The sequence below is a fragment of the Trachurus trachurus genome (assembly GCF_905171665.1).
Source record: "Trachurus trachurus genome assembly, chromosome: 16".
NCBI classification, from domain to species: Eukaryota; Metazoa; Chordata; class Actinopteri; order Carangiformes; family Carangidae; genus Trachurus; species Trachurus trachurus.
Window position 1 is genome coordinate 20791423 of NC_139902.1, and position 24584 is coordinate 20816006.

A 24584-nucleotide genomic window follows, 5' to 3' on the forward strand; every position below is an offset into this window, starting at 1 on the left:
AGTGTTGTTTTATCACTGAAAGGTCTTATCAGTCACTACCTCCATATCACGCTGTCACACTGTCAAGTCTGGGTAGATACAAGCAACTCTCTGTAAGTTGTCTTCTGTGAAATTGTTTATTGGTGGAGGAAGCTTTAAAGCAGCGTGTGTGTATGGTTGTGTGTGCATTTCTGTGCGAGTGCCACCGTGTGTGTGTGTGTGTGTGTGTGTGTTGGAGGAAGAGAGAGAACCTTATCTCACTGGGAACAGGGACAGTCGGCTATGGTTATATCTGGTAATAGCACCACAGAAGGCCTGTCCTCCTACGCTCAGTATGAGCAACTGTAAAGCTAACGTGCACACACACACACACACACACACCAACACACAAAAAAATTCTGTACTTTTATACTGTACTAATTAGAAACTGCGACATTAGGTTCATAAAAGAGGTCATTTATTTTGACACACATCTTCTGTAATTAGAAAAATAAGAAATTAGCTTAGCATAATTACACTTAGCACAAATTCAGCTCTGTGTAATGATAATCTCTGTGTTCCTATGTGTCTATCCATTTGTGTCTAAACGATCACAGACACTGGTTGATTACTAATTGTCCGTTTAGGGCATGCACAAAGTAACACACACACACACATGCAAATACAAATTTTCTTTGGTCTCATCCTCACTTTCTGTGAATGCGGCGCTCTGTCTCTCTCTCTGTGAGGACTCTCTGTGAGACCTCTCATTCAAGAGGCAGTGACAGTGGTGTGTTTGTGTTGCTGTGTCTGTGTGTGTGTGTGCGCTTTAGTGACTGACTTGTGTGTCAGCAGCTTCAGCCTCCCACACTCTCCTCACAGAGGATGCTCGTCTGTATGCCAGACAGGAGAGCACAGTTTTAAGTCCTCACAGTCATCGATCTCACACTTTGCTTCAAGCTGTTGCAGGAATCGGGCAACCGCAGTTTTTTTTCCCTCTAATTTTCTGGTGTATTTTTTCCTTGGTACATGGACAAAAGTGAGCTAAATTGTGGAAACACTTAAGGATGGACTAACTGCATCACCCAATAGGGAATCCTTTGAGCTTCAGTAGCCTGACTGTCAGCATCCACTGAGGAGTGTTGACTGTTACAGTGGATGGCAGGACATTTCTACAAGCCTTCGGTTATCCTAATGGATCAGGATTTTGATTACTTGCCACTGTTTTCCCAGGGGTAACAGTCCGTTGAAAATAAATAAATTTTACTTTTTTACTTTTTTACTTTTTTTTTTTACTTTACTTTTTTTTTTTTTTTTTTTTACAACTAATCTTTATCTAGTGTGCAACTTCTCATAGAGATTTAGGACAGTCTTAGTGGATTAACGTAGGAGTCGAAGTGCTCTGTAGAGTTTTTCTAACTATTTTGGACTTACCATTTGCAATGAGAGAGTGGAAAACAATGCAGAGGCTGGAGAATAGGCGCTCACATCCTGTTTCTCAACTCCTCAGCTCTCTGGCTTTACCACACTACCAAAGGGTATGTTACAAATGATGTGATTTGTGATATTTGAAAAGAAAATACACCATTGTGACATTTACACAGTGAAAATCTTTGGAGAAAAAAAAGCAAGGAACATACGACACTGTAGAAATGCCAACACTATAAATAATGAACACGTGTCTGTTTGAAACAGTAGTAAAGCTTTGAAGGCATGAAATGTGTGAATGTGTTTGGACTGATGGGTCAATGGATAATTTCACCCCTATGACTAATGTTAGAACTTTTTGTTTGCACATCATGTTCAATATAAAAATACTGACAAGGCTTCCTAGAACAGAATACCTTTTTCCTATTACCAAAGAGTTCCTGAACTGGAAATGCTTTCTCATAATGATAATATAAACGTACAAATTGCAAACGTGTAAATGCTAATTAAATAAAATGAAACTGAACTCCTTCTGTTCATTACATATAACAGATGTACAACAGAGAGAAGCTGCAGTTACTATTTTCACACACATTTTCCACACTTCTATAAGCGACAGAGACATTAATAGCAGCAAGCAGCTGCGCTCTCGGTCATGTGATGCACGGAAATGCCTTTGAGAGAAACCCGTGAGCAAAATGACTAATGCCACCTTTGTCCACCTCTATGTCGTATTGCTTTTCTTTTCATAGCCACTCAGATAATTAGAGTCAGATCGTCAGAGTGACGTTTTGTTCAGCTGTGCTGGAATGAGTCACCGGTCATCAGTGCATGTACTCTGTGACTTTCCAGTGCTGCTTGAGTGCCTGTGATGTTATCAAAGGATGCTGTGTGGGAATATTTACTTTTTGTTCTAAGAGACCATTGATTCCTTTTTAAAATGTCAGAATTAATTTTACTGAATCATCACCATGCTTGTCGAAATTAGATTATTTTATAATGTACTTACAGTGCTGTATCCTGTAGTACCTTTTGTTAAAATTGAATATAGGAGAAATAAGGGAAAGTACTGGAGGATACAACACTGGCTTGACAGAGGAGCTGATCAGCACTGACTGGATGAGCTACATATGAGCAGTAGCTATTTCAAGTCACTGTTTTATGTTGTGCTTAAGTCTTAACTATGACTACACACTCGCTGCACATATTTCAGTGGCTCGAAGCTTCTCTTGGAAAATCAATGTTTTCCAACAGGATTCTCATTCCTTCTCAGTCAGTTTAGCTCTTTACCAACAAAGTAATTGCAGTTTATCACTACACACATACAGTACTTACTTAGTTTCACACAAAGTGACCTGTTTAGACTGATTTTTTTTGGGGATTTTTGCTTTTTACAAACATGTGACAATTTAACAAACCTTAACTTTTTTTTTGTACTGAGTTTTTATACGATTTCTTCCCTCCTTCCATTTCAGCTGTCGGGAGGCTGTGAGTTGACAGTGGTGATCCATGACTTTGTGGCCAGTAATGGCGGCAGCAGTGGGGAGCTGACGGTGCGCAGAGGACAGACTGTGGAGGTTCTGGAGCGACTCCACGATAAGCCGGACTGGTGTCTGGTGCGGACTACGGACCGCTCTCCAGCCCAGGAGGGCATTGTACCCTGCTCCATGCTCTGTATTGCTCACTCCAGGTCCTCCATGGAGATGGAGGGGCTGTTTAACCACAAAGGTAGGAGAAGAATGTTTCCTCAGATTTTTATACAGTACCTACATTAACGGGTGGATTGGGAGTTATGTTTCCATACTGAGGCACATCTGGATTTTTCAGAACATTAAGAAAAGCTTATAACATGTGTCTCATATTTAAAAACAGCAGAGGTGCTGAATCATCTTATCTCACCAAACAACTGCTTGCTACATCCATGCACATACAGACACTTGACAGATAAGGGAAAACTAACAAGATGCATTTCTTGTTTGCAAACATATCATTGGTGACCTGCAGAACTCTCTCCTCTCATTAGACGGCTGCTTGGGGAAGCATGTACATGTATCGCTAGGTGTTGCTATGCAACTGTGGAAAGCCCGCTTGAAGCACAGCTCTCTTTTAATTATCTCAAAATAATTTCAACCTTTGAATTCCCAGCACTGTTGATATCCACAGGTCTCATTATTGTCTAAAACCCTTATTTTGTTATTTACATGTAGCCTCATGTTCTCAAAAAAACATGAAAACCTGCAGTATCAGGGAGCAACCCTGCAGGATATGATGTCCGAACTTGCATCTGTTTCATACCCAAAGGTCCTTATTAAGAGTCAGTAATGTGGTTCCGTAGGGTATTTCCTTTTTTTTGTGAGTTAACCACCAGCTCTGGCTACACAGTAACAGAATATTGCTGAGTCATGCCCTGCCAGAAAATTAACTGCAACGTAATTATAAACCCAACATGTTATTGTTAGAAATGTGGGAATCTTCTGCACATAGACATATACATTCATTTGGCATCTAACTAGAACTGCAGTCCAGTACAATAGTCATGCCATAAATCCTACATTTACAGCAGTTTCAAGGTTTAGTTTTTGTTGAAACTGTGCTTAACAGGTGTTTATGGTATGTAAGATCGCGAGAATGTCTTCTGTTGTGCTGCTGAACTGCACTTCATTATGTTGACAGCTGTTCCTAGTATTTTGTTCACACCATCAATGAGGGTAGGCTAAGCAACATACACCAATTTCACTCTTCTGAAATGTTATTGTTAAAGTTATATTGACTACAATGGGTGAACTGGCCTGTTTTTTGTGGGTTGTTTTCTTTGCACTGAGCATCTGGTTCATGGTTTGATGCAACAACCTCTGCTGTCTTACCGTTTGACATTTCACTAAGCACAGGCAGCTATGATAATTTCATTCATGTCGGGACCTGTGAGGCATAGGTGTTGATCTCAACTCAAATTCCAGCGAGATAGATATACAGACCTGTCGTTACTATTTCTACAAATGAAAATGAAAATCAATTCAGTGCTGAACTAGCAAACAAAGAACAAATACAGCTGAAGAAGTGAGAGGGAACAGCTCTGCACAGACCTGACCCTCAGTGGTTGGAGTTATGAGCTGCTGTCATCACGTCTTGACAGAAGTTTCTGCTTGTGCTTCTCCCTCTTTAATCTGGAAGAGTGAGTGAAAGCGCCTTGTTTCTATGGTAATATAGCGTACAAATATTTAGCTGGCAACCTCTTTGTAAGCAGCACAAGAAAGGTCTGCATTTGTATTTAAAATTATAGGATGCTTGGACTGTACAGAAATACCCAGCTCTGGAATTGGCTGAATGATTTACTGCCGTAGTACAGGAAGAATCCGCTTAGGTTTTGCCTTTACCTCCAGCGTTGGTGTTTCTCATCTCTGTTGAATCACAGAGCCTCTTGTTCGATCTTCTCTTAGTGTCTCACTGTTTCTGTGTGTGTGTGTGTGTGTTTCTGTGGTCAGAGGGAGTGATGAAAAGAAGCTTCTCACAGCAGGAGAGGCTGTGGTAAAAAAAAAGGCTGTTGCTGAAGAGGAGGAAGACAAGGATGACCAAAAAAAAAAAGCGTCTCTAGCCTTTTGTGTTTACTGGCCAACCATGTTCGGCCACTTTGTCCAAAGTTGTAGAAGGGTGACGGTTGAGGGGATTAGAGTGTTGTCCAGGAAATCCCCCCTTCTCCTGCTGTGATTCACAACCAGGAATAATTAACTGTTGGGGGTCGATGTCTGTGTCTGGATTAACAGAATTAAGTGGAATTGAATGGTTCACATGAGTAAAATTAGCGTGTGAGTGTGTCACTGGTTGTCTGTCCTCATTATGGGAGGTAGCCTTCACATGTATAGGGTGTGCTCAGCTCAGTGCACCTTACAAGTTGCAGGCTGCCTCTGAATGAAATACAAAGGTGCACATTTAATGACAGTGTTATTGATAAACTGAATCCGTAAGGAGCAGAGAGTCAGCACAGGCTAGTGTGTATGTGCACTTGTGTGTGTGTTCTTACAGGAAAGAGTGTTTTTAGAGCCCAGAGAGCCACACAGACACAAGCAGTCCCAGTTAAACAGGGAGATCTTTGTGCATCTAGCCTGCTCTGCTGCTCTGGACTGCCTCCTGTGCAAAAGGAGATGAAGCGAAGACGCTGGAAAACAGAGCAAAGTGTTGAATACACAAAACTCGGTTAAAAATCTCTTGCTTCTGAAAAAAATGTTAAATTCTGCAGAATATGACCGATTTTTTTTTCTTACTACTGAGTGTTATGCTGTTCACTTTTTGTTGGATTTTATAACCAAGTCTATATTTGTTCCAAGCATACTGCGCAAGTTGTATGCATCCTAATGCCTGTAAAATATGCAACCACCCACACAGTTTGTGTGGGCGCCTCTACAAAGGGTAGTACGGTAGATGCACTGCATGTTTCCAGACGTCCCTGTGGAACAGGAGAGGCACGGTGGAGGCTTGCCCAATATCCTCACAGCAGCCCACTCATTAGGGAGGGAGGGAGGGAGGAAGGGAGGAAGGGAGGGAGGGAGCTACAAAGAGAAGAGAGGGAGAGAAAACATCCTGCTCTCTAATGCTGCATTTGACTTTTCGTTTTCCTCACCCAGGACTTCACACTTTTCTCTCCCTGGATATTTCAGCAACGCAGCAACAGCTGATTTTTTTTTTTTTACTGTTAACTACAGGTCATTTGAAAAAAAGTATTTGAGGTTTTGTGTAGGATTTTGAAGTCAGCACCTCCCAACCCGTGGAGATGGTGTGAGGGAATATTTCAAATCAGACTGCCAGAGGCTTGATATTTGACTGAGATCAGTGACATGGCCCATGGAATTGAGTCCTTGGTGTCTCTTAACCCATTTTGCTCCATGGATTCATCACAGGGAGGACACTCTGACAACTGCAAATTCTGGCTGCTGGATCTCGGTAGGTGCTTTGTCATGTGTGGAGACATAATGTGTAGGACAGAAGTCATTTTCTTGCTCCTTTTTTAATAAGGACATTGTAACCAGTTGTCTTTTTATACTTTAAATGCTGTTCAACACAGGAAGATTGGAAAGTTGGGAGAGAGAAATGGCACAAGTGACAGTTTTCTCTCGTGTACCAGAATGGTATGGTATGGTTGTTTCTCTTACTGTAACTTGACCTAGATGTTAAGAAACTCGTATGATCACTTAGTTTTTGCTTGTGATTGGACAGAGCTGTCAAAATATGCAGGGTCAAAAAGTTGGATTGAAAATACAGTTTGACATGTGGCAGTGAGACAATAACAGTGCTGGAAAACAGCAGCAGTTCTACAGTTTGTTTTTGACAGCTTGTCTTTGTTTGTTGCCGATTCCACCACAGCTATTTTCAAATGAGCTTCATGCTGAGGGTATTCACTAATCAAGTCTGGATTATGTCATGGCATTATGGCAGTGAAAGTAATTTACTGAATGTACTGTTAAGTGATGAAATATTAAATCTACTGAAATCACATTGACAAGATTATGTCTTTGTGCTTATCCGTGCACCAGGTCTGGCTTGGGCTGGACAGATGGGCAGGGGATGTCATTGGGAGAAGAGGAAATAATGAGGTCAAACAGACTAGAATAGACAAATCAGGAGCTTCTTCTTCTTATTAAAAAAACACAGAGTACCCAGCTGCTTTAGACAGAATGTATTTCGGGTGGTCTCTAAATTCTGTATCTCCCATCCCATCTCCACGCCCTCCCTAACTATGGCTGTTGGTGGCAGGCCTTCTCTAGCACTGTCCACAGTTTAACCGGTCAGCCAGCCAAAGCCCCCGGAGTTTCCCCCCACGTCTTTAACCACACCAGCTAATTGTGTGTGTCCGTGTGTTTGTATCACTTCTCCTGGGGGAAGATAAGACCACACGAAAGATGCTCCCCTGGTGACACCTCTGGAATCTCAGGCATGCCTCTGTGGAGCTGCGCAGACTTTTGGGATCACTCCAGTTGTACACCAGCCCCTCCCCTCCCTCCTATTCTGAGACTCAGGCACACACACACAGAGTTGTAAATCTAGCATGCTTTTTGCAGCAGCTTGTGAATGAGCTGTCACTGAGTTATGGTAGCATGTTGCGGATGAATTAGCAAACATCTGAAGTGCAGTAGAGAGCATCTGGTGGACTCTTCTTCTCAGGAATATCATCACACACAGAGTGGCAGCATTAGAAGTGCCCATATAGATCTGATGTACTGTACCTTTTGCATGTTGAGTACAAATGTAGACATGTATATGTTTAAGCAGAAATATGGAGGCAGGCAGTAGATATTTTTAAATTTCACGTGTCTGCATGTGTAAAGTATGTGTTGCATTTGTTTACGTGTGCACACACAATTAGTGTGTATCATGATGAGCCAAACATGAATTCTACAAAAAAAGATAATAGGTGTCTCAGAAGTCTAATGAGTCTGATGATGAATTAACCAGTAAGTGCCTTGTTTGATCCAAAATTGCTTTGGAGTCAGATGAGCCAGTTTAGTTATTGAAGTGGGATGATCGTTTTGGCAAAGATTAACAAGGAAGTCATTTTTCAAAGCCCACTGTAGGCAAAGACTTTCCTCTAAATTCTTACAAGAAATGTGAGGAAAATCGTGTTGAATGTGGTGAAATTAAATGATACATTTTGGATACAGCCACTGTAGATTTATCAGGAGATCATTATAAATTGGTCCTATGGAGCTTTATTCTCATGCGACATCAGGGAACTGTCTGACAATCAAAATAGTTTGTGTGGAGTCTCAACCCTGCAGCAACATTTCACTGTAATTACAGTTTTTATGTTTGGGAATGCTACGTTTGTTACAGTTACAAGTTCGCCAAATACGAGTAATGCAACTAGATTTTCACCGCATCCATTTTAGGCCCGGGTATGAAAACACTGCTTGTGAAACACAGTCGTTTGTGTATCCAGGTCATACACATCAAGACAAACTGAATGATCCAATGAAGAACTGAAGATGCCTCTCGGCTGAGTTGTGAATTATCTAAGCTTCAATCCAGTAGATTATTCATTTTGTGTTCACACTGTTACGAGCTGTATTTTAGATTTCCCCCAGTTTCCCATGAGTGAGAGCCTAACCAGCTGTTCCTGAGGTGTCCACTCCACTATGAAGGAGAACCTGCAGGGCAAAGGCCAAAGGTCATGCCCCATGTGTATGTGTGTGTGTGTCTATGTGTGTCTAGGGTTATTTTCCACTGAAGAGGAATGTGTCAAGGCTACTGACCCCATGTTTCATCCATTTACACCCCTGACCCTTGACCTGATTATGACAGTACTAGATGCTCATCCAACTGTCATTCTTTACTTTTTGTGCCAAAGGTAGAATGGTATCCAATGTTATCCATTTTTATTACCGAAGTTGTATGTAGGTGGTTCATCACATTTCTTCTGAAGTAGGTGGAGGTAACATTTCCTCACAACTGTGATCACAAACATGACAATCCAGTCAGTATTTAAATGACGTTCAAAGGTTTAAAAATAGTTGTTTCTCACCACAAACCCAGCCAGTCTGTTAAATCTGCCCGGCAGCCTCTGATGTAATCGATGAAGTGTGCCTGCCAACAGTATGTGTGCATGTCAGGTTGTGACCCCAGCATGTTTTCAGGAACCACGGTGAGTTTGCTCAACATGCGAAGTCCTGACTCCCTCGCCTTGCCTGACTCTCTGTTTTCTCCCCTTTTAAATGCACAAGTTTCTGTAGCTCAACAGCATAGCCCTGTTTCTGTTTCTAATGCAAACAATAAGCACATGTCTGGTTTACACTAAAAAACAACAGTTGCGTGAAGCTCATGTGTTGTAACTATTGAGGATTTTAAAAACCACAATAATATAAAAGCCTGGTCAGCAGCACCTGTGCTTTTTGCTTTCAGTATGGATAATGGATAAGTGTACTGGTGTTATCAACTACAATAACAGCATACAGAACTCATAAAGGTAGGTTTTGATAGTCCTTGGAGAGCAACAGTAGTAAAGCAGAGGAATTTGGAGTAATCAGAATTACAGCCTTAAATAGGCTCCATGATTGTACCCATGACTAAAACATTCCAGGGCAGCATCGTAACGAACTGTCATGACTCTGGTTTTCATTTAGCTTTGCACGGAAGATAGTTTAGGTGGGTAAATCATGAAGCTACCTTAAAATCTATAGCTGTAGCATAAACATTTGTGCTAAGGAATGACATTTTATCATATTTCCCCAAAGGAAGGCAGACAACCCCTCCACACCTATCGCCTGTAAAAAAAAAAAGAAAAAAAAAGAAAAAGCCCTTTGGGTGGAATTTACAACTCTACTAAGCAGCTCAAGCTTCCCTTTCCCAGCAAGATGCAGCAGTCTCTATCTGCTAAAAAAAAAAATAATAAATTGCAGGATGAAAACAGGATAACAAGATGCGACCTCGCCTGCTCCGCCTCGATATGTTCACATTATTGTTCACCCAACTGATGGCTCAGAAAATCTGGCGTGAGGCAGCTGAATATTGCAGAATGATTGAGAGATCACGACTCTTATCGCTGAGGTTGCGCTAAAGATACCTCCAAATGACCTGGGCTTTGTCAGAGTGAGAGGGCGAGGGAAGTCTGACGGAGGAGGGCTTTAGAGGCTTAACAGTGAATGATGTGGAAGATGCTTGTTATTCTGGGGAAGTGTGCTTTCTTCTACCTTTGCGTGCGATGTGAGAACACATGCTTAGTATCAGCGGAACACAGTAAAAATAAAGTCTCCCAGAGGCTCAACGTCTGACACGAATATTGACATGCAGATGTGCTCGTTCAGGAGCGAGTACGTACGCACCCAACAATGCGGCGCCATGCGAAAGTGTCCACACCTGCCATTCATAAGAGCCACTCAGCCTGGTCACGTGGCTTAATCTTAAGCAGCTTCATCTCTTTAACCACTTTAACAGAAAAAATGATGGAGAGACTGAGGCCTCTTTTAGTCAAGCTGCTGCACATTATCTAAAATGCCGATAATCTTGCTTTGTATACAGATTCATCTATTTCTCAAGAACACATTAAAAAAAACTATTTCATTGTTTTCCTCTTCTGCATTTAGCTGATGTAGGAGGAGAGTCATGTCCTCAAGTCAACTTCAGCCCCCATACTGATGCACTTGTTTTTGCACTCGGGCCTTCTCTGGAAGTCATGTGCTCCTCTGCACAATGAAAACATCATCCCTGAGATTTTTCTTCAGATCAGGACTGTGCTCCGAGGCTTTGATGAGAACTCTGTATCCCTGGAATATATCCCGTTATGATTTATGGAGGATAGTAGAAGGTGATCTTCTCATCCTTGGGTGATTTCTGAAGTTCTCTTTCACATTAAGGGTGTTTTTTTTGTTGTTGTTTTTTTTTACTCTTAGCCCTCTCTTTTGTTTTGGCAATAGAGTAAGAGACACTCTTAAATCATTCTGTACCTTTTGTTGAGCTGTTTAGTCTTTAGAGGAGGTGAAAGGTCCTGTGCCGGGAATTCTGTGTGGTGTCACACTCGGGGTCATATTGCGCAGTGTGAGAGAGCACAAAGAAATTCTGCGAAGCATTATCGTCCCAAGACTTCTCAGTAGGTTTTGAGGCAGGCAAGATGTTATTGTCACTTCTTTCAGCTGCACACAGCAGCATTTGTGATGTGATGTTAAAGAAAAGTAACATCAGGGCAGTGGAGGGGAGAGGGCATGAGACTAAAGGGAGGAAGGATGAGAGGACTGACTGATAGAGCAGACAGGTGAGAGGGGCAGGTGTATCTTTGAAGTACTCAGACAAAGCCCCAAGCAGCTATTTATCCTCTATGATTTTATGAATCCTATTTCGCAGAAGTGTTTTCCTCCTACAGATTCCCCAAGGAGCTGTCATCACTGTGAGGGGGAGGCCAACCTGTCTACTGCACATATCACATACAGAAACAGTAGAAACAAACTGATGCACACAAATCTTTATCACACTTCTGTCGCTTCCCTCTAACTTCTTGGACTTTGAAGAAACTCACATGGACATGGACAATGCCCATAGTGTCATTGTAATAGTCATGCAGAAAAATGCAGAAAGATTGCAGAGAAATTCAACCTAAGGTTGCCAAACATTTACATCATTGTTGTCATGGAGCTTCATATTTTTTTATTGTTTGCTAAGCGTTGTCAAGTTTACATAACCAGACAATGAATCACATTGATGAGTTGTTAAGTCAATCAGTGCAAGACTAATGCCAAGATCTAATCCTGTGTTTTGATTTTTAGTGAGACGACCCTCTTATCTTCATTTGGATGAGATGGTGCCTATGTACTTGTGATACTACCATTAGTAATCACCTCTATTCTGTCTCTGCTTTACCTTTTAGACACCTTGTCTGTATCCAGCAACGATGCCCTGCAGCCAGGCTCCAGCCAGACCCTGGGCCCTCACAGCTCGCCAGGCCCCAAACGTCCTGGGAACACTCTAAGGAAGTGGCTGACCAGCCCTGTCCGGCGACTCAGCTCTGGCAAAGCTGATGGTCATGTCAAGAAACTCGCCCACAAGCACAAGAAGAACCGCGACGGCACAAGGAAGAACATGGACACAATTCCCGGCTCACAGAAGGACTCTGATGACAGCGCTGCCACGCCACAGGATGAGACTCTGGAAGAGGTAAGAGTTGTTTAACGACTACTTATCTACCAACCTTTACTACCGATATACCAACTGATGATCATTGTTTTCCCTCTTTCTCTCTCCAGCGTATGCGTAATGAAGGGTTGAGCAGTGGTACCCTCTCCAAGTCTTCCTCCTCAGGCATGCAGAGCTGTGGTGAGGAGGAAGGAGAGGAGGGGGCTGACGCCGTCCCTCTGCCTCCCCCCATGGCCATCCAACAACACAGTCTTCTGCAGCCCGACTCCCAGGATGACAAGGTGGGTCATACTGTACTGTAGCTACACAAGGTGGTAGACAGTGGTGTGCAGGAAAGACAATTCTTAGTCTCCCAAGACTAATATTACTCTTTTCATAACCAAAACAATGGAGATGCTTATTGAAGCTGCTTAAACCTGGATATGTAGATCTAAAAATTTACTTATCAAAATTATACATTTTGTAAAAATTTAACGTTGGTTTTGAATTTTGCAGGTGAGTTTTTGTGTGTGGTTCCATATAGAGGTGCATAAATATCAGTTTTAATAAATAGATAAAGAAATTACATTAACAAACTAATGATGTTTCTTTTTTTTTTCCTTTTATTTTCTTGATGGTTGCATGTTCCTTCCTTCAGCATTACGTTGATTTCTGTTCTGCTTCTCTTCTTGCCCAGTTTCCCTATCTCTCCATGTAAAACCACTTCATCATCTCCACTTTGGATCCTTCTTTGTTTCACTTCTCACTTGCCGTTTTCTTATCTTTCTTCTACCAACTAAATGTCATTTGATGGAGTATCATTATACTTCTGTGACTGAAGTGTATGCTCCATTCAAGCGTTTCTACAATACCGAGCTGTTTATGGGACTAAATGGTAAATTCCCATTAGTCCTGTTGTGTACAGGGGATCCTCTAAAATCCTAACCTTGGACTGAGCTCTGTTGCGGAGGTGAACTCTCTCTCCAATGGAGTATTAAGCAACATTATTTGCTGTATATAAGTTGTTTGATCAATCATGGTACTCGTATTCAAAGAGCAGTCCGATCCCAGAGCTTGCCCTTTACCTAAACCCACCTCATAACCCTCGTTTCCCCCGAGAGCAGCCTGTGATTAGCTCCAACTTGGCCCCCAATTAACCCTTTTATTAGGGAGATCACACCCACCAGTCCGTATTTGGACATGTGGAATATCGAGGTCCAAACTCAACAATGGTGAGCCTGATCAGATACAAAGTTGTAGTCACTAAAATGTGTCACACCTGTTTGCATGCACCACCACCAAGTCTTACAGGTCATGTTTTAGTCCTTAACCAATAACCCCCCCCCCCTCTCTCAAATTTTCTCTGTCTCTTTCAGTCTGCGTCTCGTCTGTCCGCTCGTCCCAGTAGTTCAGAGACACCCAGTGCTGCTGAACTGGTCAGTGCCATCGAAGAGCTGGTGAAGAGCAAGATGGTGAGATGGAAATCTCTGTCTAAAATAAACTCACAAGTACACACAAATGTGTCACATTTGTACACAGAACAATTCCAGTCTGTGTATTTACAAGCTCACACACACACACACACACACACACACACACACACACACACACACACACACACACACACACACACACACACACACACACACACACACACACACACACACACACTTCGTCTTTGGTGTTGTTGACAGAGGATGGCATCATGGGCTACTAGTCATCTGTCAGGACTGTGACTCACTATGCCAGCTGTCCACTGTTCCAACAAATGGGCATTGCACTCTGGCCGATACCCTAACACACTCTGTGGCCTACATACAGGCACATACCAAAGAAAAGGCAGTACAGTTTTCTCTGTGGTCTTACAGCTTAGTTCTGATCCATCTGAAAACAAATGGAATGAAGCAGCTGTGAAAATATATGATCACATACTGTAAATACACTTTCAGCCTGTTTTTTTTATAGATCTGTTTATTTTTTCCACCTCTTGATTCCTCAACTTCTTCTCTCTCCCTCCTTTCCTCACCTCTGTCCCCTTCTTTCCTCAGTCTCTGGAGGATCGTCCCAGTTCTCTGTCAGTGGAGCCGGGCGACAGCAGCTCTCCCTCCCTCAACCCCTCCGACAACTCCCTCCTCTCCTCCTCCTCACCCATCGATGAGATGGAAGAGCGCAAGTCTGGTTTCCTCAAGAGGAGACAGTGAGTTACAAGCCCGTCTCTTGTTAGTGCTTTGATAAACAAAAGCTGCTTGAGTTCAATCACTTAATCATGTTTGTCTTCATTTGTGTGCTTATATGGAGTATTCCTGATGTTCGTCCATGGCTGAGTGCATTACATTTATATTATGCAGTGACAATTTCTGTTCTCTGTCTCTCAGTTATGTGCTTCTGGAGCTGGTGGAGACGGAAAGAGACTATGTCAGAGACCTGGGATCAGTTGTGGAGGTAAAAAAAAAAAAAAAGTTTTAGATCTCTTCTGGGTGACTGTTTTTTGAGTGATCAGATAAAAAATGTTGGCTGTGCTTCCCAGATCCAGTTAAGAAAATCTTAGCTCTAAGAGCTTCTTTAGAACGCACTTAAGGCTCCTGTGAAAGAAAAACATGTTTCCCAGAGTCCATTTAGCTTCTCTTTCACTAGAAGGAGATGTAGGATTGAGCTGACCCTCTCTTAACAGTCTTCTTAGTAACCAAACGCTCACAGATGCAGCCACGTCAGGCAAATCAATATTATGCTAAGCAAGGAGATATTGAAACAGTGTGCATTGTTTATATGTTTTATGTATGTGCGCTCAAAGCAGTGAGGAAAAATAATAAAAAGAAAAAAAATAAGTATGAGGAGCAACACGTGTGTTCCTGTATGTGCTTTGCACATCAGGCACACAAATAAAATGAATCATCATGACTTCATTATCATCTTTTTTCCACAAACATCCCACATCTGCATGCACATGTGAAATATTTAGCCAAACCATTTATGTCAATGCATTTGTGCATCAGCACTTCAACCCACTCTACGTGCTGATCAATGAAGGTACCGGCTGATCAACTTAGTGTCTCCACACATCCGGAGCGCAAGCCGGTGCAATTTTGCCCTTAGCCATGAGGTGCAGCTCCTGGCTGCGCTGCATTTTAATGCAGTGGGTAGTGTTGTGAAGTTGTCACCGTCATGCTGCACAACATAGCTGTGCACAATTTGTGTCAGTTAATGTTTTCAGGCATTTTGTTGCGTGCATAATTGCACATTTGTGGGGGAACCACATTGCGCTGTGTGTGACTTATGCACTGATTTAGTGGTGATAATATACAAATCAATTTGCCTGGCATTGATTGATTTACTTTCAGCACCGCGGTGTTGGAAGCTCCTGTTTAGAGGTTCTTAAAGAGCTTCTTTGACGGAAACTTACGTTTCTCCCAAGAAGGGCATTAAGGACTTGTCTGGGAAACACCCTTTTCTTAGGGCTCTTAAATCCTTAATAAGGTCGCAAGCGTCTCTCAATTCAGGCTGTTATCATTATTCTGCAGATCAAGTTCTTTGATACTTTCACTGTATTAATATACATGGAAATCACTTTTATACAATATGGGACCTTTAAAGCTTCACGAGATTTGGTCAGTGTTTGCTGCATATTTTATAGTTAACTTTCATCCCCTCAGGGCTACATGACCAGGATGAAAGAGGAAGGAGTTCCAGATGACATGAGAGGAAAAGACAAAATTGTCTTTGGTAACATCCATCAGATCTATGACTGGCACAAAGAGTACGTGAGAGACAGCTCTCTTCAACATTGTTTTTAAAATTTTATGTATCATTTTCTACAGAATGAACACACAGGCTATACCAATCAATACCACGCCCCGTGGCATGTTAACAAGGATGTCTCTTCTCTCTCTTCGTCTGTTCAGTTTTTTCCTGGCAGAACTTGAGAAGTGCTTGGAGGATCCTGAGAGGTTGGCTCCTTTATTCGTCAAACAGGTGAGCGAGATGTTGATATTTTTGTTGGATTATCTAGGTACATCTTAATGAATTTAAATGAGAAACTCAGGAAATAAAGTTTTCTAAGCTGTCATATTTTCTTCTCACCTGCTGCCTTTGTTTTCTGGATTTGGTTCAACTACAGGAGCGGAGGCTACACATGTACATTGTGTACTGCCAGAACAAGCCCAAGTCTGAGCACATTGTGTCAGAGTACATTGACACTTACTTTGAAGTAAGATTGTTAAACCATTTTACACCATTTACCTCCTCCCCAAACCTACTAAAGTTTCAGTCTATAGTTATATTTAACCTTTATCATCTTTGTTAGCATTTTTTTCCATGTTTTATTTGTCACTCATTAGTATTTCCCGGTTAATATTTTCTTCCCTCAATCATTAGGATCTGAAGCAGCGACTGGGCCACAGATTGCAGATCACTGACCTGTTAATCAAACCTGTACAACGCATTATGAAGTACCAGCTGCTGCTAAAGGTGAATCCACCGTGATGTTTCTTTCTTTGTACTAGCCTGTTATACAACATTCAGCTAAAGGACACATATTTTCTCTGTTGAACTTATTGATCAACATGTCTCTGCACAATTTCTCTGTTGTACAGGATCTTCACAAAATTTCTAAGAAGGCTGGAGCGGACACAACAGAGCTGGAGGTAAGACAGACTGTTTCATCAGAGTGGTAACATAATGCTGATCTATTGCTTATGCTGTGGTGGTGACTTTATGAGCCACTCATGACAAGAATTCAGTTGTGTTTTACTCGACCTCATGCAAGAAGTATGTTTCTCCTGTTCTACTTTAGAAAGCTGTGGAGGTGATGTGTGTGGTCCCCAAGCGCTGCAATGACATGATGAATGTTGGACGCCTTCAAGGCTTTGATGTAAGATTGCTCTTCATACTCTCAGGACTGCATTTGTGTGTTTACTACAGTTTTACTAAATGCAATGTAATGTAAGTGTAGACTCCTTTTACAACCTGCAGAAATCAATGTGTTATTTCAGTAAATTGTCACTAGATGTCAGTGTGCACTCATTTTTAGCAGATATCAGATGCAATAAGCACAATGTGGGCAGTTAAGAAGCTATTACTTTTTAATGTCTTGAACTGGCACAAAAGCACAGAGGAGCTTGTTTTCCTTCACTGTCATTGTCTGTCCTCACAGTCAGGTTTTCTCTTTCCCCACTTCCTTCTTCAGGGTAAAATTGTGGCTCAGGGCAGATTGCTTCTCCAAGACACCTTCATGGTTTCAGACCAGGATGGAGGCCTTCTATCCAGGATGAAAGAGAGGAGGGTCTTCCTCTTTGAGCAGATAGTCATCTTCAGTGAGCCCATTGACAAAAAGAAAGGCTTCTCTTCTCCTGGCTACCTCTTTAAGAACAGCATCAAGGTCAGTGCAGCTCAACTGTGTCATAAAGCTACTGTTAGAACATAATGTCATCTATGGATTGCATGTCAACCTAAAGTAGATTGCGCTGTAGCTTCTTTTCCGTGAAGTCAATGTCAAATTTGTTTAACAAATGTAAATATCTCTGGAGTCCCTTTACTTATTCTCCACCGCTCTGTTCCTTCTTCCTCTGTTCCCCTCTCTTTACTCCAGGTGAGCTGGCTGGGTCTCGAGGAAAATACAGATGACCCCTGCAAATTCACACTTACTTCCAGATCATCTAGTGGTAACCTGGAGAGGTATACCCTCCATTCAACAAGCCCTGGAGTCAGTCAGGTCTGGGTCCACCAGGTCAGCCAGATACTGGAGAACCAGCGCAATTTCCTCAATGGTATGATATCGGTGTGATTATTACTGTCTTACTTACACAAAATGACATGTATGTTTATTCTAAGATCAAGCTGGACTTTTGGTCCTTTCGTGGAATCGTGCACAAGTAACAGAGCGTGATGCAAGGAGTTCTCAGTTCTTCAGTTTCTTTCAACTGAGTCATCTCTGGCTTTCGTGAAAGGTTTCTGTCTGAGTGTGATCTAATTTTGTGACATGAATCCTCTCCCACAGCTCTGACATCCCCCATAGAGTACCAGAGGAATCATGTGGGTGGCGGTGGGGCGGGCGGCCCACCCAGCAGTAGCAGCAGCAGCACTGGAGGCCTGCCAGGGGGTAGCAGCTCTAATAATGCCTCCACCATGGGAGGGGGAGGTGGCGGCGGTGGTTCTGGAGGATCAGGGAGCAGCTCTTCTTCCCTGTGCGGCCCTCGCTCCCGACCCTCCCGCATCCCCCAGCCATCCTCACGCCTCCCCCAGCCTGTCCACCACCACCACCCCCCGGGCCCCGATGGGCCCGACAGATCAGCAGGTATGTGGTCACCCTGCCACCCTCAATCCCTCCCCTCTAACCCTTACTCAGACACAAGCACAAACGGAGAGCTGTTAGCTTCAGAGGTCCCTAAGATGAGGATGCTGGATAGTCCTCATGGAAGTAACAGTAATAACAGTAACAGGCCACCAGGCAGCATGGAGGGCAATGGCAGACAGGGTCTCGGAGGCTTTGAAGAACCCCAGAAGCATCAAACAGCAGGAATACCACAAATGGCCGTAGCTCCTTTGAATTTGCCCCTGAAAAGCCCTCGAGTCGGGACAGTTTCTCCTTTGGTTTCACCTCAGTCCCCTGGAGGGGCGGGTGGAGGAGGAGGAGGAGGAAAGGAAGGACTTGTCCCCTCCAGTCCAGCTCATAAAGGCAACGCTTTCTGGGCCATGGTCCCTGCTGTGCCTCCCTCTCAAGCCAGCCGGCCTGGCTCCTTCTCCTACCCCAGTGACAGTGTTGGTGGAGGTGACTCCTTGGGCAGGGGAGGCCACGGGACGCCTTCTCATCACCGCCACTCAACCCACAGTAAGGACATAGACCGCATGAGCACCTGCTCCTCCACCAGCGAGCAGTCCATACACTCCACCCAGAGCAACGGGGTAAGATGCCAAGTCAAGGCCCAGGCTTCAGTGAGGTCTAGAGCTGCTCACTAGCGACTAACCCCGCCCTGGCTGTCCGTCAGTCACCCTGCCGCTGGCTCTGAGAATGGCTTGTACATGCAACCAACTACTACAATGGAGATTAACGGCTATCTGAGTGCACTAACTTCACCGACAGTATGTGTGAGAGAATTGTCCTGCTCTCCCAGCGTACTAACAGTGTGGATCTAACTCACAGGGCAACTGTTGTATCTGCTTTCTAAGACTCTCTCTGAACTTCAGCGTGTGTGCTTCTCGACTTCAGCTTATAGACACTAACAGCTCCAGAATGATTTTAAACACACACTTTCTCTTTGGTCCTCCTCATTCATTCTTCCAATAATCAGTGATCTCTGGTCCAAACTTTGTCCCATATGAGGAGCTCTTTCACATTTTACCTTCTTTCCTCCTTTTTTCCTGTTGACATGTTTATTCTGAATGTGGCAGTACTGTACCTAGCCTTGAGACAAAACCAGCTGATGTTTGCTTCACTTCCACCTGCTCCGTCTCTCTTCGTGATTTATTTATTTATTTGATTAGGACATTGCATATTAATCAACATGTCAGCCAGAGCATCTATGTAAATACGACAGAGTATCTTATATTTTTAAACTCGGACACCTTTTTTTCAACTTCCTCTTTCTTTTTTCTTTAAACAAAGTTTGCACAGTCTGCATCTCTGGTGTGAAAATCATTACTTCTGCTTCACACACTCTCAGAACAGAACTGCTCTTTTACACAGTGACCTGTCATCTATCATGTAAACTCAGACTGACATCTCTGCGAGGTGAAAGCCATTTTGCAAAGCTTTTTTGCTGCATGCATCAAGCATTCTAGCAAGGTCATTTTGTCACCATGGTCATCATGGTTATCATGGTCACACTGATACACTTCTGTACACCATTTTCTGGAGTGTGTTTTATGTGTGTGTTTTAAAGTGTGAATGCATTGCAACCTCACATTACATTAACAGTGTTGTGTGTCTGAGTCTAAAGTTTTACAATCCTCTTCTGTGGCAGAGTGAAAGCAGTAGCAGCAGCAGTGTGTCCACCATGTTGGTGACCCAGGACTATGTGGCAGTGAAGGAGGATGAGATCAGTGTGGTGCAGGGTGAAGTGGTCCAAATGCTAGCCAGCAATCAGCAAAACATGTTCCTGGTCTACCGGGCAGCCAACGAGCACTGTCCTGCAGCTGAAGGCTGGATCCCTGGCTATGTATTAGGACACACCTCATCCTCCACCACCCCAGACCTCCCAGAAGGAACCATCAAGTAAGAAAAAGTCACATTTCCTATGTTGTTAAGACAAACACAAACAAGTGTAAATGTCAGAATTCACACTGATTGATTACCTGAACTGAAAAGATCCTGATTTTTTTCTGGCCTTCCATGGCTCTGTATTGCAGAAAATCATTATCGTGGCACACAGCACTCCGCATTCGCCGAAAATCTGAAAAAAGAGACAAGGAGGGCAGGAAAACGGAGAACGGCTACCGCAAGTCTCAGGACAGCCTGGCCAACAAAGTCTCTGTCAAGGTAGAGAGTGTGATGACACAAAAAAAGTCTTTTACACGATCATTTCTTCTAAGAAATCTAATTTTATCTCCATATTGTTGTTTACAGCTTCTTAATCCCAACTTCATCTATGATGGTATGTCGACACTGTTGTTTAAGTGGGGATGTGGGTGAAAGACAGAACCCATAAACTGCTAATATGTTTGCTTGAATCAGTCATAATGGTCTTTAAAAATTTCCTGCATCTATCTCTTCTCATCATGAGCTCTTATTTTGAAATTGATAACTTCTAAAGTAAAAATAAACACATAGTCACTCTAAATTTAAGATTCAAGTTACCCTATCGCTCTCTCTCATAAACCTAAACATATACACTTCTGTCCAGCTCCTCCAGAGTTTCTCGTCCCTGTTAGCGATGTAGCATGTGAGAGTGGCGACAGTGTTACTCTGAGGTGTAAAGTGTGCGGTCGACCCCGGGCCACCATCACCTGGCGAGGACCTGACAACACCACCGTGAGCAACAACGGACACTACAGCATCACTTACAGGTGAGTTTAGACATAGCAGTAGCATCATAGAAATATGAATTGAACGCAGCCTCAGACTTGGCTGTTGCATCCTGGTAGTTAGTTCATCTCTCCCTCCTTAATGTCTTTCTCCAGTGACACCGGGGAAGCAGCCTTGCGTATCCTTGGAGTCTCTGTTGAGGACAGCGGTATGTACACCTGTGTCGCCACAAATGTAGCAGGCTCTGTCACGTCCTCGGCCAGCCTCAGAGTCTCAGGTGAGAGTCCCGTTGTGGCATGAACCATTACATTTTTCATTTACCAGTGAGTTCCTTGAATTTCTTCTGTAAAGTTTTGTTCATTTGTTAAATGTGGTATAACTGTAACACCTCAGTAAAGGGGATTTGGGGGCGGGGGTTCTGCTAAAACTGAACTGTAATTTATTTCAAACACAGTACTACTACTTTTAATTATAATTATTAGTAAACTAATCCAATCCAATATTTTGTTCCCAGGAATTCCTGATGATGGCAGTGAAGTCCTCTGGAAAGGCAGCTTTGAGTCTCTCTACACAGAGATCACTGAGTTAGGAAGGTAAGACAGTGCTGATAAAATCCCCACTCCTTTATCTCTCATTGCTGGCATGTGGTGCTGTCATGTTCACCACATCAAAGCTAATAAATCGTCACATAATACTGAGGTTGTAACCAGAGGTGGTTATCAGGTAGAGATAAAGCAGCTTCCCCTTGACGCTGACTGATCTGACAAATTTAAGTGCTTGTAATAACCCCATACTGATTTTGACTTGTCCAGGAAAATGCACATTATGTGAGGAAGAAGGGTTAAATAATGTTTTTTTAGAACATGAAACAAAGAAAGTATCTACTGAAGGATGGAAGAAATTATACCAGTAATATTAACAAACTGTGTGCTTCCTCAAATCTCAAAAAGATGCTGCACCACAGTAAGAGCTGTATTTAGACATTTCAAAACGTCATCTCTCCTTCCCAGGGGCCGATTCTCAGTGATCAAGCGTTGTGACCAGAGAGGGAGTAAACGGACAGTGGCAGCAAAACATGTCAACAAGAAGCTGTTGCGTCGAGATCAGGTGATGCAGGAGATCAGACTCCTACAGACTCTGGACCATCCCAACCTGGTCAGACTGCTGGACACGTACGAGACGGTCAACAGTTACGTGCTTGTGCTAGAGATGTAAGTTCAGTTGTGTTTTCAAGAGACTGTTGCCACTCTTGATTATTTGAAGAATATAATGAATATACTGTATATATTTTTGGTGGACCCATATTTTTAATGACACACGAATGCATTCTGTGATGGCATCCTCAGGGCGGACCAGGGCCGTTTCCTGGACTACATAGTGAGCTGGGGAAACTTGACAGAGGAGAAAGTGGCTCTCTACCTCAGAGATATTATTGAAGCTCTCCACTACCTGCACGGCTGGAGGATAGCACACCTTGATCTCAAAGTAACTACAGTTTATTACCTCATGGGATTAATTATAGAGTTTAACCCTCTGGGCTTGTTCGTTTTTACTCCCGTTAAGACTGTTCGTGGCCAAAAGTGGCCACCTGCGGAAAAGGCTGTAATTTTTGGGAATTTTAATTTTTTTTCAAACTTTCACTGCATAATGTTTTTAATTAACTTCCGTTCTTGCCATTCATATAAAATAATCATTACTTTTTATTTTTTTAACCCCTCATTTGCCAGTTTGTTTGCACGATGCCCTTGTTTGTAAACAAACAGAAAATGAAAACTATATATATTCTCAGTGCCACTGGGTTTTCTTATATTTGGAGTCGTACAGTCTGGGGTATGTAAATGATTCACCACAACATTGTTGATGACACAATTTTATTTTTGGGCAGGGAGGCAAATTATATAAAAACTCCCGTTTAGCCTGTTCGTGGCCAAAAATGGCCACCTACGGAAAAGGCTGTAATTTTTGAGAATTTTAATTTTTTTTCAAACTTTCACTGCATAATGTTTTTAATTAACTTCCGTTCTTGCCATTCATATAAAATAATCATTACATTTTAATGTTTTAACCCCTTAATTGCCAGTTTGCTTACATGATGCACTTTTGGTAAAACAAATTAACACACTGTAGTCTGTATTCTTAGTGCCAATGGGCTTTCTTGTATTTGTGGTAGTAGAGTCTTGGATATATAACAGAATCACAATAACAGTGAAAATTCTGCATTTTTAGTTTTTTGTCGGTAAGCAAATTACATAAAAACTCCCGTTTAGCCTGTTCGTGGCCAAAAATGGCCACCTACGGAAAAGGCTGTAATTTTTTATAATTTTAATTTTTTTCGACTTTAACTGCATAAAGTTTTTAATTAATATCTGTTCTTGCCATACATATTAAATTACCATTCATTTCTTAATTTTTTAACCCTTCAAATGCCAATTTGCTCACACAATGCATTTTTTGGTATACAAATAACACACTGTAGTCTGTATTCTAAAAGCCAATGGGCTTTCTTGTATTTGTGGTAGTAGAGTCTTGGATATATATCAGAATCACAGTAACATTTATTATTCTGTATTTTTAGTTTTTTGTAGGTAAGCAAATTACATCAAAAATCACACTTAGCCCCTATAAATTACATTGAAAAAATGCTCTACAGAAACACACACACACGCACACATTTTTTTTTAATACAATATCCCATATCATCCTCAGGCATCCTCAAGATCACTCATATGTCAAAATTGTGTCATTCATTTGCTCCTTTGTAGTGTGTATGCCACCTATGATCCCTATGGGGAGACTAGAATATTACATGAAATTGCTCCCATGGCCGGAAATTGGCCACTGGCATAATCTGACAAAAAACATTAAAAACCATAAATTTCAAGTCTCTAGTTTAGAATGAAACCCATTTTGCCTACTTTGTATAATTTTATACTGGGAATAACAAGGGATTATTGGGGAGACTCAATTCACTGCAACACCACTAATTTGTGCTCAAAAAACACACACGCATACACACACACACAAAAACACATGCACGTACACACATTTTTTTTTAAAGGTTGCAATGACTATCATCATCAGACATCTTCAAAATCACTCATTTGTCACAATTGTGTAATTTATTGGCTCTTTTGTAGCACATATGCATTTTTTGACCCCTAGTGGCAAACTAGAATATTACATGAAATTGTACCCGTTCCTCAAAATGGGCCATAGGCAAAATCTGACAAAAAACATTAAAACCCATAAATTTCAAGTCTCTAGTTTAGAATGACACCCATTTTACCTAGTTTGCATGATTCTATACTGGAAATAACAAGGAATTACTGGGAGACGGAATTCACTGCAACTGAACTGCAACAATTCTTATGTATGATTTGATATCTAAAAAAACACACACACATACAAACACACACACACATTTTTTTTTTTAGGCAACAACAAATATCATCATTAGACATCCTCAGGATCACATACATGTCAAATTTGTGTCATTCATTTGCTCCTTTGTAGGACATATGTCACTAGCGACCCCTAGTGGTGAAATAAAAATATTACGTTAATTTGTTCCCCTGGCCAAAAAAGGGTTACTGGAAAAATCTGACAAAAAACATTAAAAACCATAAATTTCAAGTCTCTAGTTTGGAACGATACA

General features: G+C 42.1%; 1 protein-coding gene across 1 annotated transcript in view; it reads left to right on the forward strand.

The window, feature by feature from the left end:
• The window catches only part of triob (trio Rho guanine nucleotide exchange factor b), an 84107-nt gene that overhangs the window by 55758 nt on the left and 3765 nt on the right, over nt 1-24584 (forward strand). The window contains exons 36-58 of the mRNA XM_083989711.1: nt 2862-3114; nt 11729-12015; nt 12105-12275; nt 13350-13445; nt 14022-14170; nt 14349-14415; nt 15624-15727; nt 15873-15942; nt 16088-16177; nt 16345-16437; nt 16563-16613; nt 16763-16840; nt 17156-17347; nt 17558-17735; nt 17966-18870; nt 19929-20179; nt 20314-20443; nt 20531-20558; nt 20808-20970; nt 21085-21206; nt 21444-21522; nt 21940-22140; nt 22276-22414. Coding sequence (XP_083845837.1) covers nt 2862-3114; nt 11729-12015; nt 12105-12275; nt 13350-13445; nt 14022-14170; nt 14349-14415; nt 15624-15727; nt 15873-15942; nt 16088-16177; nt 16345-16437; nt 16563-16613; nt 16763-16840; nt 17156-17347; nt 17558-17735; nt 17966-18870; nt 19929-20179; nt 20314-20443; nt 20531-20558; nt 20808-20970; nt 21085-21206; nt 21444-21522; nt 21940-22140; nt 22276-22414 — 3897 coding nt within the window. The remainder of the gene's footprint in view (nt 1-2861; nt 3115-11728; nt 12016-12104; nt 12276-13349; nt 13446-14021; nt 14171-14348; nt 14416-15623; nt 15728-15872; nt 15943-16087; nt 16178-16344; nt 16438-16562; nt 16614-16762; nt 16841-17155; nt 17348-17557; nt 17736-17965; nt 18871-19928; nt 20180-20313; nt 20444-20530; nt 20559-20807; nt 20971-21084; nt 21207-21443; nt 21523-21939; nt 22141-22275; nt 22415-24584) is intronic.